At 37.9% G+C, this 20529-nt stretch overlaps 1 protein-coding gene across 1 annotated transcript in view; it reads left to right on the top strand.

Annotated features, from left to right (window-relative positions):
* ME1 (malic enzyme 1) overlaps window positions 1-20529 on the top strand; it is a 194015-nt gene that overhangs the window by 166691 nt on the left and 6795 nt on the right. Inside the window, exons 10-12 of the mRNA XM_082633355.1 lie at window positions 10858-10963; window positions 12557-12699; window positions 15778-15951. Of these exons, the coding sequence (XP_082489481.1) occupies window positions 10858-10963; window positions 12557-12699; window positions 15778-15951 (423 nt within the window). The remainder of the gene's footprint in view (window positions 1-10857; window positions 10964-12556; window positions 12700-15777; window positions 15952-20529) is intronic.

Below are 20529 nucleotides of genomic sequence, written 5' to 3'. Positions count from 1 at the left end.
CATAGATTTTAGCATCTCAAGTACTTTTAACTAGATTAACTGAACTGAGACTCCAAATCCTATGGATTACAGTACTTGGAATGACATGGATTACAGCATGACTAGTATTTGGAATAACTGTGAAATTGTTGCCGAGACCTAATCAGTCACTCTTACTTCATGTCTTTTACTTGCCAAAATAAAGAGCTGCATATATTCTGCTTGCCAATATAAATAAAGTTATGTTTTAAAAGATTCTTATATATTTAATCGTTTTTGTGCTATTTAATGTAAGAGAAACATGAAACTTCAATTCACCACTTTTTCTTTCATGTTTTTAAGCCATCAAAATTATAATGTTGATTTTTATGGCAGAACTAATAAATCTTAGAGTAACTGCTAAATTGGTATAATCTTGCTTTCAGTTTTGCATGATTTTTCGGTGCTTGTTATCCTTTATTCTTAGTATTTTTTACAACCTCTCTTGAAAACCAATAATAATCATTTTATTAATTTCATTAACTTACATGCAGTTGTTTATAATATGTAAAAAATATCTTAAAGTTCTAAATAAAATTTTTTATTAGTCAAACTCCTTCAGTCTTTAAACCCATAAAACCAAAACTATAAAGTAACACTGTGAGGTTAGCACATTTATGGAGTTACGTAATCATCCGACTAGATAATTATTATTCTAATGTGTTGTCTGTTTTCAGTTTTCGTTTTCAACTCCACATTTATAGTATTTTCTATCATTTACCTTATATCCATATGCACTATAATTATCAATATTTTAAATAATTCATCAGTATCAGTAAGGTTGATTGAAATGGATTATTTGGTCACTGATAATACTCAAATATCTTAGTTTAGTGTCTTACAGCAAGAAACAGTTGACATACTATTTAGCCCACTAAGATTAGTACATTTTAATATAAACAAAATAATACTTGGTTTAAAAGAAATCCTTCCAAACTAAAAATTAGAGGGAGAATAAATACAGTAAAGAAAGGATAAAAAAGGAGCACTCCCAGCGTGACTAGTATTGGCATTTCACAATGATGATTTGGAGCATTTTTAGGGAGGACAAGAAGCCACAAAACAAACCAATCCAGACTTAATCTTTTTCTTAAATAAATATATCTTGGCTTTCACTAATAAACCAAGTGAATGCTAATGCAGGAAACTCCAAAATAAAACATGGGGTATTAATAGATATCATGAAGGATAAACTTCATCTAACACAGAATAGGACTATAGTATTTTATTTTATTTCTGTTTTGCACAGTTCTGTTTTCAATTATTTAAAAAGTTTTTTGCTTTATAGTTATAGTTAAATGTGTGGTTCCTGTAAGAAAGAGATAGTAAATAAAAGTATTTTATATATTTTAAGGGTAGTTGCTCCCTTCCTGAGAGTTTAATCTTTAGGTCCAGGGCTTGAAGCTCCGTGCTGTATGGAAGGAGCTTTCCTTTCCCCTGTGACATTATCAGAAGTTTAGCCAGTGATACTATCACCACCTTGACTGATGGTTAATACGTTGCATACACTGTGGTTTAAAAAAAAATTCTGATTCCTAAGAAACTTTGAAGCTTGGTGAAAAGTATCTGGCTTGCTTTTTTCCCCCCCTCTTTTCCATTTCTTATCGAGCACGATCACTATATATGTAGGTACTAAAAAGCGCAGAGGCAGAAGATTATATACACGAGTCTTTTCGACAGTCAGAAAATTATGGACATTGATTTTTAGCAAATACAAAATTAAATACTGATGGAGTTAACCACCTGTTATCTTCAGTTATGACCACTCTGCACCCCTTTGTTATGCTCAAATGTGGAAAACACTTTTGTCACATCGTTCATCTTCTTTTAATCTGTCCTTGAGATGATGAAACTGAGCTCTGAGCTCTCCGGCGAGCACACACACTCGCGCTGCGAGTGAAACGTTGCTGACTGACAGGTTCTGTCTTCAGATAAAGAGGGGCCAGATTCAACCCTGATAAACTGTCGCCATGACAACAAAAACAGGCCAGCAAAATGGGGCAGGTTGTCCGAGCAGGCCTGGATTCCAGAGTTCTTCTAGTACCTGTGTGTAGGGAGGAATGCACACTTATCAGTGGCAGTGCACAATTAATTTTTTATACCTCTCCTGGGTCATGAAATGCTAACTCAAAATCCTGACCGTCTTTACCACCTTCCTCCCCACCCCCAGCAGAGCAAATGTTGCTTTTGAGAAAGGTTGTATCTTCTGTACTAAGAATCAGCACAAAACAAGGGGTGGCAGGGGGAAAACCAAAGAAACAATAATATTCAGAAGAAACTCCCAGCAATTTGTAATACATTTGGTGTAATTAGAGACTCTTAAAAAAAGAAACACCATAGAATTTGGGGTTTCTGAGATAAAAAGTGCCCATGTGCACGTTGCCAAATGAAGGCACAGCTTCAGCAAGGGATCCTGAATAGGGAGACTGAACTGATAAGGAATCTATATCCACATTCAGCTGAAGTGATGGGCGTAAAGGAGGTAGATTCCAAATTGGATTTTGAAAAGAGGAGAAAATTGAGCCATTGGCACAGAAAATAGAAGTCCAAAGGTAAAAGACATTTGCCTGAATATTACAGATCTAGAGAATGTCACATTCCAGTAGTTTTTAATCTAAACCAGATCATCACATCAACTTTGAAAATGGTGTAGAAAATACTTGGGAGACCTTTATTTTTGTCTTTTGATTCTTCTGTTTTTGGCAAGTAGTGATGCTAGTTGGCATGATTTCTGGCCGCCTTTCAGTACTTATTCTCCCTGCGTTCCTAAGTCACCACCAATAATTAAGCCTTTGGGGCTGAGGCTATAGGTAATTTATGTTTCTTGCTAGATGGATGTCTTCTGGCCGAGTTGTGGCTTTAGTGGCTAGGAGCTTCCAGTGCTGTTACTATGATTAATAAAGTAAGATGTTCATGATAAAAGCATACATCTTTTCATAGAATATTTATCTACCTTCTTGATGATTTGCTGCTCATTCCAGGAAACTTAGGTGGTTTAAACACATTAAATACTTTTCATTATATCTCAGGTTGCCAGCCAAAAGGGCACTACTAGAAACCTGTGCTTTTGCATTATTCTGTAGCTTTCCTTCTTTAGAACTCATCATTTTATACTTTTTTGAAAACAGATCACATGCCTTTTAAAAATGCTTCTGGTAGAGGTCTGATAAATCCTTTAGTGCAGTGGCTAATCACTTGAATCATCTGAGAAGCTTTTAAAAACTACAGATTCCAGGGCCTCATCCTGGATTTGAATTAAAATATCTGGCAGCAGGGCTCAGGAATCTATTTTTCCTTAGGTGAGTCTGGCACTCAGTTGGCTTTGGAAAGTCCGAATCAGGTTCATTTTTATTACACTGTCTTCATCACCAAGCCAAACCGTTTTCTAGATGGAGAAGCCAACATCTGTAGAAGTATCAAAGGACTTGCCCAAGGTCATGAGTGAATGGAAGGGCCTAAGGACTTCTCCATACTGATCCTGAGTCCCACGTTCAATCCCCAGCATTTGTAGATGGCATTTATTGTGTCTAATTGGGGAGCTTTTCTTTAATTTTGTGTATATCATTAAAGGTTTTCAGAAGTAACATAAATGTATCTGCTGTTCGCTATTGGAATGTATTCTGCTACTAGTTATTTATTCATGTCCCTAAGCCAACAAAATTTATCACAATTTATATCAATTTATCTTGGCCACAATCGACAGCTGTGAGGACAACATTGTAAAATACATTTTTAAATGTTTAATTTCCTGTTTGGGATAATCTGGGACAGTAAGCTCAGGAAAATATTTTGAATTATTGAACTAAGAAAGTGAGGATTATGTCTCTCCCACCTTCAGATTATTCAACATCTTTTAAATTCATTTCACATTATGGATTTGTAGGTCCACATTCAATATAAACAGACTAGACCCTCTTCTCTCATTTACATGCTACTTGTAGCAGCTGTTCAATTCATATTATGCAAGGTTCAATTTGGTTATTTCAGCTGCTAGTAAAACTTTTCTAAGACTTTTACTCTCATGCTAGTTTTATTTATTTAATAAATTTATTTATTTATTTTTGGCTGCGCTGGGTCTTCGTTGCTGCACGCAGGCTTTCTCTAGTTGCAGCGAGCAGGGGCTGCTGCTCTTTGTTGTGGTGCTCAGGCATCTCGCTGCGGTGACTTCTCTTATTTATTTTATTATTATTATTTTTTTTTACAACTTTATTGGAGTATAATTGCTTCACAATAGTGTATTAGTTTCTGCTTTATAACAAAGTGAATCAGTTATACATATACATCTGTTCCCATATCTCTTCCCTCTTGCGTCTCCCTCCCTCCCACCCTCCCTATCCCACCCCTCCAGGCGGTCACAAAGCACCGAGCTAATCTCCCTGTGCTATGCGGCTGCTTCCCACTAGCTATCTACCTTACATTTGGTAGTGTATATATGTCCATGCCTCTCTTATTGCGGAGCACGGGCTCTAGGTGCACGGGCTTCAGTAGTTGTGGCACATGGGCTCAGTAGTTGTGGCTCACAGGCTCTAGAGCGCAGCCTCAGTGTTGTAGCACATGGGCTTAGTTGCTCGGCCACACGTGGGATCTTCCCAGACCAGGGCTCAAACCCATGTCCCCTGCATTGGCAGGCAGATTCTTAACCACTGCCCCATGAGGGAAGCCCTAGATTTCCATTTTTATGGAGATCATATGCAAGTTTATTTAAAACTGTATAGCAGAAGCAGTTTAGATATATTTTCATTCGCGTGTTGTTTGTCAGTAGCTAAATGGTCAAGAATGAGTTGTTTCCTCTGACTGGGAACACCCAGATGCTTTCAGCGAGCCTTCACTGTGAGCTATTAATTCTTCTGTTTCTTACTGTGGGCCACAGTGCTTTACCATGGATTGTGTGGAATCTATTGTTTTGTGAGCCCAAACATTTTCTAAAATAAACAAATCCGTGGTATATTTCCTCTTAAACTATTTTTAGTACTTCCTATTCTTACTCTGTTAATAACCCTGAAAATCTTACAAATGTCCCTTTTGCTCACACCCCTTTCAGTGGGGTTTCTGCTTTCTATTTCAAAGTAAACCACAGATAAATATTAATTATAATATTTTACTGTTACTAAAGAAGAAAACTTGATACTAGAATGCATTAATATAACATTGAAAGAAAGATCTAGGACATATGGTAACTCCTTGACCATATTCAGCACTGGTTATTCCTTTGATGGAATGTATTTGCATAATACTTAAACTTTGTCAGGTGGAAACCAAAAGACCAAGAGGCAAAACCCAGTGATTCATTCAGTCTTCTCTAAGAGATATGCATTTTATCAGCAGCTCTCAAGATTACATTACATTGCACTGAGATGACTGTAGTTGGTTTGGAGGAGGTGAATAGTTATCCTGAGATAGTTTTTCTTTGTTAGAGAACCTAGCAGAGGTTCTAGCATTAGATACCCTGAAAAGCAAATCTCTAAACCTTTGAAGAAATAAGCACCGGGCTGAAGTCTGAGGCATAGTTCCTGTAACACATATCTGCATTAACAAGGGAGCTGCTGTTCCTGCCCATTTGAGAATCAGGGTCTTGGCCACAAACAAGAAAGTTGCCAGATATGGTAGCTGCCACCCACTGTTCCTTAGCCACCCACGTGTTGGCGGTGGACTAGAAACTAGAGACTGGCAACACAGCTGCCTGGAAACAAACACCACCACGGCGAGCTTCCAGGGGAGCCATATGGCTACCACCACGTCATGATGTGCATTTCTCCTTCAGGGTCCTGTGAAGGCACATTAGCTCGGTGAGTGCTATGTTTAAAGCAGAAAGCCTAGCTGCAAGGGAGTCTGAGGCCTATAATTTAGCCGTTTAGGCTCCATTGTACTGGAAGTCGTGCTAGGAGCAATTTGCATTTCTGCAGTATTTGCCACGTAGGAGCTTAGTGAGATTTTAGCGTAGTTACTTGCCTTTATACCTGCAATTGAGTATATGTGTTTCTGGGAAAGAGTAACAAGCCAAAACTATGTTAGCTTAGAATTCTGGAAGCTAAAGCTTATTATTCCCAGGAAATATATCTCCCCAAGCTGCACCTTTATTTAGTACGTGTCCTAGAAATTGCCTCATTGTGAGAATGAAAATAGTCATGAATTTTAGTTTATTCTACTTCCAGAGAGAGTTCAGAAACAATTTAGATAAATACTGTAACTGTCAAATCGTTCCAGATTCTTATTCCCATCCATGACCAGAATTTCTCTTTTTTCTAATAATGCAGGATTATTTTTTGCCAAATGACTAAGCAGTAATAAGGGCATTGAGGTAGCAGGTGGATTGCAAAAGTGTTCTCATCAAATCATTTTGGGGAAAGGAACCTCTTTTTTATTTTATTTTTTTAATTTTTATTTTGTATTGGAGTATAGTTGATTAACAATGTTGTGTTAGTTTCAGGTGTGCAGCAAAGTGATCGTTATACCTACACTTTCTGTTTTTTCAAATTCTTTTCCCATTTAGGTTATTACAGAGTATTGAACAGAGTTTCCCGTGCTGTACAGTAGGTCCTTTTTGGTAATCTATTTTAAATATAGCAGTGTGTACGTGTCAATCCCAAACTCCCTAACTATCCCTTCCTCCCCCACTTCCCCTCTGGTAACCATAAGTTCGTTCTCTAAGTCTGTTTCTGTTTTGTAAATAAGTTCGTTTGTATCATTTTTTTTTTTTTTAGATTCCGCATATGAGCAATATCACATGATATTTGTCTTTCTCTGTCTGACTTACTTCACTGAGGAACCTCTTATTTTCAAAGCAACAGATAGGAATAACATTGGGTAAAAAGAAACGGTGGAATATGTAATCAAAATTAAAATCATCCCGAAATAGATAACCAACAAGGACCTACTGTATAGCACAGGGAACTATACTCAATATTTTGTAATAGCCTTTAAGGGAAAAGAATCTGAAAAAGAGTATATAACTGAATCACTTTGCCGTACACCTGAAACTAACACAACATTGTAATTCAACTCTACTTCAATAAAAAAAGAAAATAACAAAAAAAAGAAAAACAAATTAAAATCATCCCCTGTATCAGTTAGCTATTCCTGTGTTATCAAAAGCCACAAAATCTCAGTGACATACGAACAATAATTATTTATTTTCTCACACACCTGTGGGTCAGAGTGGGTGGCTGTGATGATGCTACTGGGTGGCTCTGAGCTACAGGTTGGGTCCAGGTCTGCTTCACAAGGCTCATCATCCGTGGACCAGCAGGCTGGCTTGTACTTCCAGAGTAGTGGTGATGGTACAAGAGAGCAAGCAGAAACAGCAGTTACTGTTAAGGCCTAAGCTTGGAGCTGGCACACTGTCATTTCAGCCCACATTTTATGGACCAGAGCAAGCCTTATGTTCAAATCCAAAGGCAAGGGGTAGGAAAGTATACTCTGCCTTTTGTAAAAGAAACTGTAAAGTATCATGGCAAAATCACTGACACAGGAAAGAGATGATGAGGAACTGGGGCCTAAATCAAAGTCTGAATTATCAAAACTTTTAGGGGAGGATTCTTGTGGCATGCAGATACCTCTGTTTTCTTATTTGTGAATAATTATCAATAAGCCTAGCTACTTCTTACATGCTAGGATGATGCTTAATTAATCTCTGTGATTGAGATATGTAATTGAAATAAATTTCCCAGCTGTGAAGCTAAGAGAGTAGAGGATGGGGGCACCAGGTGGCCTCACCCCCCATTTAGTGCAAATTGTAAAGATTTCAGTATTGTAATCATTTTTATGTTATTAAAAGACAATTAAAAAATCTTATAAATACAAAAGAATGGTTTGAGAATATTTAGTGGTTACTCACAAAATCAGTCTAGGTTTACATCAACTATTTGTGTTAGACCTATGACAAGTTGTAAAAAGGCTATGATAATAGGTTTTATGGAATGATTTGATGCTTCCTGATGAAAATATAGCAACTGAATTTATATGGTTCTCTTGACTGATTTTTTCTTTAATAAACATGAACAAGAATATACACTAACAATATTTGCGTTAATGTTACTAGAGCCTAGAATGCTCTCTCCTGAAGTGAATATGAAACAGGAAACCAAATTTGATTTGGAATGAATTAAATAAGGTTTTTAAAAATTGAGATATAATTGACATACAATGTTATATTAGTTTCAGGTGTACAACATAATTATTCAACATTAGTATATATTGTGAAACGATTACCACAATAACTCTAGTTCACATCCATCATCACACATAGTTACAAATGTTTTTTGCTTGTGATGAGAACTTTTAATATCTACTCTCTTAGTGACTTTCAATATACAGTATTATTAACTATTGTCAGCATGCTGTACATTACACCCGCAGGACCTATTTATCTTATAGCTGGAAGTTTGTACCTTTTGACCCGCTTCACCCATTTTTGCCTCCCCAGCCTCTGGCAACCACCAGTCTGTTCTCTGTATCTATGAGTTTGTTGTTTGTTTGTTTGCTTTTTGTTTTTTCAGGTTCCACGTATAAGTGAGATCATATAGTATTTGTCTTTCTTTGATTTACTTCACTTAGCATAATGCCCTCAAGGTCTATCCATGTTGTCACAAATGGCAAGATTTCCTTTTTTTTTTTGTTTTTTTTGCGGTACGCGGGCCTCTCACTGTTGTGGCCTCTCCCGTTGCGGAGCACAGGCTCCGGACGCGCAGGCTCAGCGGCCATGGCTCACGGGCCCAGCCGCTCCGCGGCATGTGGGATCTTCCCGGGATCTTCCTGGACTGGGGCATGAACCCGTGTCCCCTGCATCGGCAGGCAGACTCTCTACCACTGTGCCACCAGGGAAGCCCAAGATTTCCTTTTTTTATGGATGAATAATATTCCTATGTGTGTGCATGTGTATTTTCTTTGTCCATTCATCCATTGATGGACACTTTAGGTTGCTTCCACTTCTTGGCTATTGTAAATAATGAGGCAGTGAACATGAGGCTACATATATCTTTTCCAGTTAGTGTTAAATAAGATGATTTTTTCAGTTTCTCAGATGTAGTATATTTTGATGTGCAGGGAAGAAAAGGTAAGATAAAACTTTTTAGAACCCAGGAGTCAGTAATGGTGAATTCTGTTATTAAGATGTTGTTAGCTCTTAAGTCATGCTCATGACAGAAAACAGTGAGACAGAAATAGCACTTTACAGCAGACAACAAAAAAAGTTACCAGAATTATAAGTGCTAGAACTATGGTTTTTCTTCTTCACAAAAATTTTAATTATAACAACTAACTTTGAGTTCTTGTTAAAAACTGGGCACAGTCCTAAGTGCTTTAGATGTATTATTTAATTTGCTAAAAAGCTGATGAGGTAGAAATTCTAATTATTCTTATTTTATAGATGAAACGAGTGCAAAGAGGTTCATATGTTTCAAGTTACCTATAATTCACATGTATTACTTTTAAAAACAAAAATAAAAGTATAACCTTTTTATAAAAATTTTTGCTTTATATTGGAGTATAGTTGATTTACAATGTTGTGTCAATGTCAGGTGTATAGCAGAGTGATTCAGTTACACATATGCATATACCTATACTTTTTCAGATTCTTTTCCCATTTAGGCTGATAATAACCTTTTAAAGCTAGAATATTGTACCATCTTCAGGATTAACAATTTGCATACAAGTTGACATATACCATTTGTAAAGTGTTTTCTCCAGGGCTGTACTGTATTATTGGAAAGACTGATTTCTAGCACCTGTCTTGGGCAAGTTGCTTGATATCTCAGAGCCTCTGTTTCCTCATGCAAAAACCTAATTGTATTTGCCCTACTTTTCAAATTGTTGAGGGGATCAAATGAAATATGTGAAAACAACTTATAAGCTATAAAGGACCATATAAAGTTAGGTAGTGATTTATTATGTAGTCAAAATCTTAAAAATTTATAGGTAGAATATTGTTATTATTTTTATAATTTAAAAGTCAAGTTTAATAAGTAGTGCACTTAATTTAGCTATTACTTCCTGGGAACAAAAAGCTATTGTATCACTCATTCTTTGATGAAAGGCTTCAGTGAAGTAATGAGACTGAATAATAGATGAATGAGGAGAATTCTAATTTTAGCAGATTTTTATTCCTGGTCATAGAAGTGTGGATGAGAATTTCATCTTCAGATCTACTAATTATGTGGAAAGATAAAATACTGAAAGAGCAGAAGAAAAAAAAAAAGGAAGGACCAGATTTTCAGCTAACACTCCTCACCCCCATCCTACGTTCCTTTTTGTAGCTAGGATATTAAATTAGATGTTTCCTAGATAATAATACATGGTACAATTATAATCAAAACATTACAAAATAAAAACATATAAAGCTAGTAATTATGTGGAACATCAAAGTATGATATAAATATGGCATCAAGTTCCATTCTTAGTGAGTAGTCCATAAATTATTTGTGCAGCCGCTAAAGGCAACTCTGCACACTCTAAGACACTGCTTTATCCATACAAATCATGTCTAGTAAACAGTATCTTTATTTAAATGATGTTTTTCATTGCTCTTTGTTAATGCCAGTTTCTCATAAATGTCTGTAGACTTAGGATTTTAAATATTAAATAATAATTAAACAAGGGAAAAACTTTATTTTGTTCACGGTTATATCCCCATTGCCTAGCACATTGTCTGAGACATAAATCTTTGTTGCAAGAGTGAATGAAATAATACTCCGGTAATTGGAAAGGAGACTTTAAGAACAGCTGGAAGACATAATACATAAAAATGTTAAGCATAAATATGGGTAATATGCGTAATATTCTGAAATTTCTTTGACTCTCCCATGTTTGGCAGATTTATCATTCCTTTTTATTTGCTGTACTTAGGGACGTGCTGCCTTAACACAAGAGAAAGAGGAATTTGCCCATGAACATGAAGAAATGAAGAACCTAGAAGCCATTGTTCGAGATATAAAACCAACCACCCTCATCGGTGAGCTTTGGCTTCTTCCTCCCTGCCATAAACCCTACCTCAACCCCACGTGGGCCTGATTTGTTTTCCTACTGCTGAATTTTGAGACGTAATTTAGCTTTTTGAAATTCTAACCTTTGGCGTTCACAAACAAAATTACGCGTTCCCTGAAGCAACAGTACCCCCTAGACGCCTAGATTTGTAAATGCAAGTAAGTGCCGTCTTCTTAATCTTACTGATAATCCCAGCTGAAGTGTGTGGTTCCCTCTGCTCACTCTGTCAACCTGCCAATACCTGGCATATCCAGCACTTTGCCAGGCTTGATTATTCCAAATAGACAGTGGTTCTAAAAGGGAGGTGGTTTGGCCCCAAAAGGAAACACTTGGCAACATCTGAAGACATTCTTTGGTAGTCACAGCTGGAGAGAGAAGGGGTGGTCAGAGCTACTGACATTAGTGGGTAGAGACCAAGGATGCTGCTCCACAGCCTCCAATGCCCAGTGAAGCCCCCCCCCCCCCGCCCCAGTAAGGAATTGTCCAACCCAAAACGTTAATGGGGCCAAGGTTGAGAAAGACTGAACTAGACCCTCCTTGAAAACAGGGACCGTATTTCATGTCTTTATATAACTCAGTGTGTTTTACACTGAAATTTTGCAAAGGAGCTACTCCATTGTTTATTTCTCTTATTTGGGACGGCATCAGTGTCCTCAATAATTTAAGTTTTTATCCCATCTCTAGCTTGGGCAATTTGCCTCATGTAACTCAGTCCTTAAATCCTTAAAGCAGAAAAAAAAAACCAATAACAAAATTTTAGCATAGTGTATTACACATAGTAGGCACATAATAAATGTGCACAGTAAGATGTTTGCTATGGACAAATTTGTTGTGGTTGAAAAAAACTCAAAGACAGTTTTGAAACTTTATATCCTTTATTTTGTGTGTATATAATGTCAACCCTTACTTGGTATTATACTCCATTTCTAGAAGCTCCTGTGAAACAGATGACAATATTGAGAATAATAATGCGAACCATAATAAAAACAAATACTTACTCCACGACAGGAGTTAATGGGTACTAGTAAGGCTTTATTGTTGTTTTTTACAAAATACATTCCATCAGGAATCTTACTTTTTCCATTTTCATTACGCTAATAGCTTTATTCTTCTGTTCAATTTTTTTCAGTGAGTCATACTTCAGTTTTATCATTGAATCGGATGATTGTCTTAAGTGTTAGCACTGGATTATAAAATATGATTGCTTTATAGCCTGAGAGACTGAAATATACTTCCAGAATTGTTTACAGAGAGATAGTATATATTAGACACATTTATTTCCTGATAAAATTGCCTGTAATCAGAATTCCTAGTGATTGGTCACTAAATTTATTAATGAGTCAAATGTTAAAGCTGTGATTCTTTTCATCGATACTTGTAGATTTGTAACCTTAAAGGTTGTTGGCATTAACGAACATCTCTTTTTTGTCACTTTAATACAAATATTCTATATTTTGTTTAGGGGTATTACAAAATGACCTGACATGTCTCATTGTTTTGGGGGCACTGGATTAATTAACCAATGATGGTCCTATTCACTGGTTTCTTCTTTCTGCGTTAGGAGTTGCTGCGATTAGAGGTGCATTCTCAGAGCAAATTCTCAAAGACATGGCAACCTTCAATGAACGGCCTATTATTTTTGCTTTGAGTAATCCAACTAGCAAAGCAGAATGTACTGCAGAGCAGTGCTATAAACTGACCAAGGTAAAGCAAAAATGGAACTGATCTTTTTTTTATTTTTTTTATTTTATTAGTTTCTGCTTTATAACAAAGTGAATCAGTCATACATATACATCTGTTCCCACATCCCTTCCCTCATGCATCTCCCTCCCTCCCACCCTCCCCATCCCACCCCTCCAGGCAGTCACAAAGCACCGAGCTGATCTCCCTGTGCTCTGCGGCTGCTTCCCACTATCTATCTACCTTACGTTTGGCACTGTATATATGTCCATGCCTCTCTTTCGCTTTGTCACAGCTTACCCTTCCCCCTCCCCATATCCTCAAGTCCATTCTCAAGTAGGTCTGTGTCTTTATTCCCGTTTTACCCCTAGGGAACTGATATTTTAATAGTCAAATTGTGATGCTTTATAAGGGAGCCCAGGGTATCTAAGGTGCTTACCGGTTAACCTTTAAAAATTTTATAACCAAGACTGAAAGAACAATGAACAGGTCGTGAAGGATAAGAACCATATCCTTTTTTAGAATCTTGTATAAATCCTGTTCTTCAATAAAACAAAACAAACTTTGTAATGTTTTATTGATAATTTTCCTTAAGTGCTTTGGAAGTATCTAAGATTTAAACATAAAAGTTAAAAAGGAAAAAGCTTGATCCTAGATACTGATTAAAATAGCTTCTAACTAGCTATTCCCAAACATTGAAGCACACAGTATAAAACCACAGTCTTGTTTCTGCTTTGCTAACTCCTCCTGGGTTTGGATTTTGATGGCATGGGTGGAGCATTTGGGCAATTATTTTGACATCCAGCCTGGTTGGGATAGGAGTCCTCAAAGCTTCAATACTTCACTGTTTCCAAAAAAGTGACTTATTTTATACTGCGCTTGTATTAATATATATTTGACCAATATGTTGACAAGAGCCCTTTTTTTCCTTAAAAGACTTGAAAATGTCATTACAACAAAACAGAAGTTGAGTCATATATATCTAACACTTTTATTTTGGAAAGAAATCTAAAATGAACTGGAAAAGATAGACAGAGTTACGTCACTCTGCATAAATCTAACTCAATGCATAAATAAAACTGCATAAATGAAACTGGATGGCTCTACTTCTTTAATACTGTATCCTTAAATGCTTCTTACTAGAAATGATGAAATTTTGCAAAGGAGCTACTCCATTGTTTATTTCTGTTATTTGGGACGGCATCAGTGCCCTCAATAATTTAAGTTTTTATCCCATCTCTAGATTGGGCAATTTGCCTCATGTAACTCAGTCCTTAAATCCTTAAAGCAGAAAAAAAAAAACCCAATAACAAAATTTTAGCATAGTGTATTACACATAGTAGGCACATAATAAATAAGTGTTTAAGTAAATATTTTGTTTTGGCATATTTCAAAAGACCTCAAAATTTCATAGATTCACCTATAATAGATGTAAACAAAATTAGCCAAATTTCTATAGTTGTGTTTTCAAGTTCAAATGTGTCTGATATAAATGGCCTAAACTCTTTCTTATGATTTTGCCTAATGCTCTTACGTTGCTATATATAAAATTAAAAGTCATTTTGAAGCTGAAAACATTGGTTCAGCCAAAGAATTACAGAACAAGAAAGGGGCTATCTGTTGCTGGATGTGAGTCTCTGCTGCTTCAGGCACAGGTGAAAAGTCATTAGGAAAGGTTAAAAATACAAAAAGACTGTTGAATTCTGAAAAACTGTAATTATACCAAAACTGATATGGAGAGGTTTCCTTCTCCATATTAACAGTCTATATATATGAGGATATTTAGCTGTCTGTCGTTTATTTAATACGATTCCTCCGTAAAATAGGATGATGCTAGAGTGGCCGGGGTGGAGGAGAGGCGGGCAGCAAACAAGTGTGTGTAGAATGTTGCAGGTCTCTTTCTCAAATATAATTTTCAAAGGTATATATATCAAATATGTATATCAAATGATAATTTAGTTACATTAGAAATTTGCTTGTAACAAAACACTTTATCTGCTAAACAAAGCAGACTTGAAGGTATCACACTTGTCTGAAAACAAAACCTAATTTTGTGCAAGACATAAGTGTCTGATATACACCTAGATGAGAATTTCTATTTTTTTCTCATCTATTTTCCTCTTTTTATACCCTGAAAAGGTTGAATCATGTTATACTTTACCTTTATAGAAAAGGTATAGTGTGACATTTGTTAAAAATGAATAAGTTAATATTATTAATATCATATGGATTTAGACTCAAGGTTTAAGAGGGATGAAATTTATAACCCAATCTATTACCATTTAAACTATGCTTTGGGGATTTGGTGCTTTTTTAGACTTTTCAAATGCATTTCTTAGATTGTAGTGCTTTATTTGTTGAGGGTTTCCTGTCCCTGTTTTAGAAGCCTGAACGCTTCCATCTACATCGCCTCCCAGATCAGACAGACGCCTCCCTTTTGACTGGCAGTATGGAATACAGCACCTGACGGGCCCTAAGTTCATGCCATCTTTAAGCCTGTAATACATGAGGTTCCTCAAAAATATTATGATGAAATATTAAGACCAAGAAAAAAATAAAGACAGTTTTAGACAATTATTGATAATTTAATCTTATTCTTATCTGCTAACCCCATTTGTGCTAATGAATTTTTTTCCTATATGATTTTTCAGATAATTCTTTACAATACAGAAATATATAAAATTTGTCCCAGTGATTACATTGGGAGCCTGTTGACCTCTAAACTGTAGCCTAAAATGTCATCCTTTCCAAGATTCAAACATTAACCAACCTTTTTGTCTTCAGAAGCCTGTAAGTAGAAATCTGCAGTCTAGAGATGGTTGATGGGCCCGTGGGTTGGACCACTGCCAACAACAGGATGGTGGTCTTGGGGTCTCCTGTGTTTTGCATGCTTCTCCTAGGGATAGAGAGGAAGATAGAGAACAGAAATAATCACTCACTCCAGAACTTACTGCCAGCATCCTGATAGCTTGCTCACACTTATCAGGAAGTCAATGAAAAATCAGACTTCTTTCTAACTAGTCAATACTTGAATTACTCTCTTATGATCCATTTGTCTGAAGATAGCCTGCCTCTTTTTACAGTTGTGTGTCTGTGTTGCAGGGTCGTGCCATTTTTGCCAGTGGCAGTCCTTTTGACCCTGTCACTCTCCCAAGTGGACAGACCCTATATCCTGGCCAAGGCAACAATTCCTATGTGTTTCCTGGAGTTGCTCTTGGTGTGGTGGCGTGTGGACTGAGGCATATCACGGATAAGATTTTTCTCACCATTGCTGAGGTATTGTAAAATACTCTACGTTTGCCACGGCTGTAAAATCTCAAATCAGCTCATTGCAGGTTGTCTACTGTTTTATTTATTTAGTATCCCAGCTCACTCTCTAGAAGATGTAAAAGTCCAAAGAAGATCAAATCTTTCCCAGTAGAGAGTAAGGGATGGGTAGTAAGTTCACATTGAGTCACTAGGAAAGATTGTTTTTCAGTAGCCAGCAGGAAGACTGTGTTCTGATTTCTTAAAAGAGGGCTTTTTTTAAATTGAAGTGCAGTTGATGTACAATATTATATGTTACAGGTGTACAGCATAGTGATGCACAATTTTCAAAGGTTATACTCCATCTAGAGCTATTATAAAATATTGGCTGTATTCCCTGTGCTGTACAATATGTCCTTGTAGCTTATTTTATACCTAAAAGTTTGTACCTTTTACTCCCCTACCCCTATATTGCCCCTCCCCCCTTTCCTCTCCCCACTGGTAACCACTAGTTTGTTCTCTACATCTGTGAGTCTGCTTCTTCTTTGTCATATTGACTAGTTTGTTGTATTTTTTAGATTCCACATATAAGTGACATCAGACAGTATTTGTCTTTCTCTGTCTGACTTATTTCACTTAGCATAATGTCCTCCAAGTCCATCCATGTTGCTGCAAATGGCAAAATTTCATTCTTTTTTATGGCTGAGTAGTATTTCATTGTACATATATAGCACATCTTATTTATCCATTCACTTGTTAATGGACACTTAGCTTGCTTCCATATCTTGGCAATTGTAAATGATGCTGCTATGAACATAGGGGTGCAAGTATCTTTTCAAATTATAGTTTTGTCTGGATATATACCCAGGAGTGGAATTGCTGGGTCATATGGTAGTTCTACTTTTCATTTTTTGAGGGACCTCCATACTGTTTTCCACAGTGGCTGCACCAATTTACATTCCCATCAACCGGGTACAAGAAAACAAACCTTTTTTCTTTTTTTTAAAAATCTTCACACTTTTGATTATGTTCTGTGACAGTAATGAGACAATAAAAATTTTGTTTCCAAATTATGGAGAAGTGGTAAATATTTCTCCATGGAGAACCTACCTAGATGATGGCTTTTTTTGGGGGGGGTGGTTCATGCTGCGTGGCTTGCGGGATCTTAGTTCCCCAACCACGGGTTGAACCTGGGCCCCAGCAGTGAAAACACCGAATCCTAACCACTGGACTGCCAGGGAATTCCCGATGATGGCATTTTGAAGATTTAAGATGACAGTCTGTTAGAGAACGAACTTATGGTTACTGGGGGGAAGGGTAGGGGGAGGGATAGTTAGGGAGTTTGGGATTGACATGTACACACTGCTATATTTAAAATGGATAACCAACAAGGTCCTACTGTATAGCACAGGAAACTCCGCTCAATATTCTGTAACAACCTAACTGGGAAAAGAATTTGAAAAAGAATAGATACATGTATATGCATAGCTGAATCACTTTTTTGTACACCTGAAACTAACACAACATTGTTAATCAACTGTACTCCAATATAGAATAAAAAGTTTTAAAAAAAAGAACATACCTCCAGTATCTATCTATCTACATATCTATCTAATAATCTTTGTATTACTGTACTAATATAAGCATTATGGGAAAAAATATGACAGTCTGATATGGTGTGGTGAAGTGTTTATTATTCAGGGTGCAGTGTAGAATACAGGAACCACTCTAGTATTTCAAGCAGAGAAGAAATTAAAACAGAGAATTCGGTGTTTGTAAAGTCACTAAAAGGACGGAAGTGGGCTCTTCTGTGGGCCTTCAGGAAGGATTCACAGAACAGCACAGAGCAGAGCCGGTAGGGATGCTCTGTTAGGCTACTGTCTAGAACTGTGAAGGGTCTGAAATTTCACCTTGCTTGCAGGCTAACAAGTCAGCCTGCCACAGATTCATAGATGCTGGCAAAAGACACAAAACTCTTAGGTCAGACACAAAGGCACAAGAGGTACCCTGAACCTAAGGCTCCCATCAGTTCCCCGTGCCTCACAAACCTCAGGGGAATGATACAGTGGTTGGACCGATATTTGTAAAATCATGAGCTTTGGGTAATCGGAATGTTCACCTGGTTGATACGTCTGAGGAGGATGCAATTCATGAAAGAGGAATTTGAGTGAATTTCTTCTCTCGAAATGAAACCACTGTACAACACGCTAACTAAACCCAACCAAGTAAAACCTGATTAATGTTCACATACTTTCATCACGCAAACAGACTCTTCTTTGCGTTGTGAAAGATTTTTATGTTATTGGTGTGATCTCAAGTAGCCTAAACCCGGGGTTTTGCGCCTTGGCATCATTCTGTGAGAACAGAGGTCGGCCAGCTCTAATGCTCCTTTCTTTTTCTTCACTGCATTAAAAGCATGGTGCCTTAGAGCTTCTTTGACCAAGGAAATCTTGTAAAACCAAGTAGATGTCTAATTACTTAGGAGGGCTTTTCAAAGTTGTTCTTACATTAAGGGAAATGTAGTCGTCTTTTATAGCAGACACATCAGAAGAAGAAGATGCTCTTTTTACGCGTGGTAGCCGGTGTTTTCTTTCCTAAATAAATCCAGCACCCTCTAGTGACAAATTTCATGAAAAAAAAAAAAAAAAAAAGTCTTTCCAGTAAATCTACCCAAGGAAAGTAATAATTACTCTCAAACACCTCTGAAGGAAAACAGTAAGATGTGGTGAGGTTACTGGTGTTATTCTTATCGTAGCCAGCTATCTCTCCGGCTGAATCTCAGCCTTTCCACCATTCTCCTCTTAGGCTTCAACATGATATTCCTGTTTTTCATGCCACCTCATTGTTTTCTTTGTCATCCTTTCAAGTCCCCCTGCCCCTTTTTTTCAGATTTTTTTGATGTGGACCATTTTTTTAAAGTCTTTATTGAACCTGTCACAACAGTGCTTCTGTTCTATGTCGTGGGCCTCTGGCCGCAAGGCATGTGGGATCCCAGCCCCCTGACCAGGGATCGAACCCGTACCCCTGCATTGGAAGGCAAAGTCTTAACCACTGGACTGCCAGGGAAGTCCCTCAAGTTCCTTTCGACCGATCTTCTTCCTAGTGTTCAGTTTTTTTTGGTTTTTTTTTTTTTTTTGCGGTACGCGGGCCTCTCACCGCTGTGGCCTCTCCCGTTGCGGAGCACAGGCTCCGGACGCGCAGGCCCAGCGGCCATGGCTCACGGGCCCAGCCGCTCCGCGGCATGTGGGATCTTCCCGGACCGGGGCACGAACCCGCATCCCCTGCATCGGCAGGCGGACTCTCAACCACTGCGCCACCAGGGAGGCCCCTTAGTGTTCAGTTTTTTGTCCTCACTTTTCTCTTTCCTTTTAAAGTCCACTTTCACAGATCTCACGCATTCTCTTACTTCCATCAGCGTCATTCTAAAAGGGGCCAAGTCTGTATATCCCTCTTCTTATCTTTCACCACATCTCCAGTGACCTGATGGGTATTTCCACCAAAATGCCCTGCTATTTCCTTAAATACAGATGTGGAAAACCACTCCTTACCTCCCCTCGCCCTCAATATCTGCATTTCTGTTCGTGACGTCCCCTTGCTGAGCAGGCACCGAAGCTTAGAAGCCTGATGTTCTTCTTATCCTCCCTCAACCCAAAGCCTTTAAACACACCAGGCATGTGCACACCCATGTAACTGCCCCATGTATCATCCTGCCTGGAAAACTCTGAGACTCATTCTCCACCTGTCTCAGCCGATCTTCAGGCCACGGCTTAAGTCCCACCTCATCCTTGGGTCCTTCTGTGGCCTCTCTGACTCATTTTGATCTTTCTCCTTAGCCATGGCTGTCTTTAGCAAACACTTCGTTTGATTCCTAGTTGTGTTATGCTCTCGAGAGTTTCACGTGTTAAACAGTCAAGTCTTGCCTTATATTTAAATTGTATGTTATCTTCTCTAAAGACAGAAGGTCTCCCATATACTTCTTTCAAAACACCAGTAACACTAAGGCAATACTAAAGCACGTAGCAGAAACTTAGTAAATACTTATTGAATTAAACAGAGCTATTTATCAGTGAGAATAAATACAGTACCACAGACACACCTCTAGAGGGGCAAAAAGAAGAACGTTCTTGTCTAGATTATATTTTGTAGTTAACAAAAGTAGCATGTAGGAGATCTAGGTGGATGTTTTGTTTGCCCACCCCAGATCTAGTAGCTGTTAGGATTATTGTCAAAGTACTAATTGGGTCTCTTATGGAACTAGCAATGTCATTGGCACCAATCTCAAAGACTATTCCTGCACATTTTTATATCACAAAGAGATTTTTGGATCTCTCGGTCCTCTGGACGGTCTCTTGGACCTCTGGTGCTCCCTGGGGACAGCCCTGCTGGCCCTGTGTGGTCTGTACAGCAGCCTGGAACAGTCTCCTCCCTCCGGTTCACATCTGGGAGGCAAACCTGGGCCTCCTACCCTGACACCCTCCTCCTAAGTCGCCTGCTCTGTGTTCTCTCATTCTCCTCGCCCCACCCTTTCTGCTTGTCTGCCCAGAGGGCCCTAGAGAGATCCCCACTGACAGCAGCGCCTGGAGGAAACTGATTCATATAAGTCACTGG

This window comes from Mesoplodon mirus, assembly GCF_964341445.2.
Source record: "Mesoplodon mirus genome assembly, chromosome: 10".
In the NCBI taxonomy this organism is placed as follows: Eukaryota; Metazoa; Chordata; class Mammalia; order Artiodactyla; family Ziphiidae; genus Mesoplodon; species Mesoplodon mirus.
Note: the sequence above shows the minus strand (reverse complement) of the source record. Positions and strands in the feature narration are given on the sequence as shown.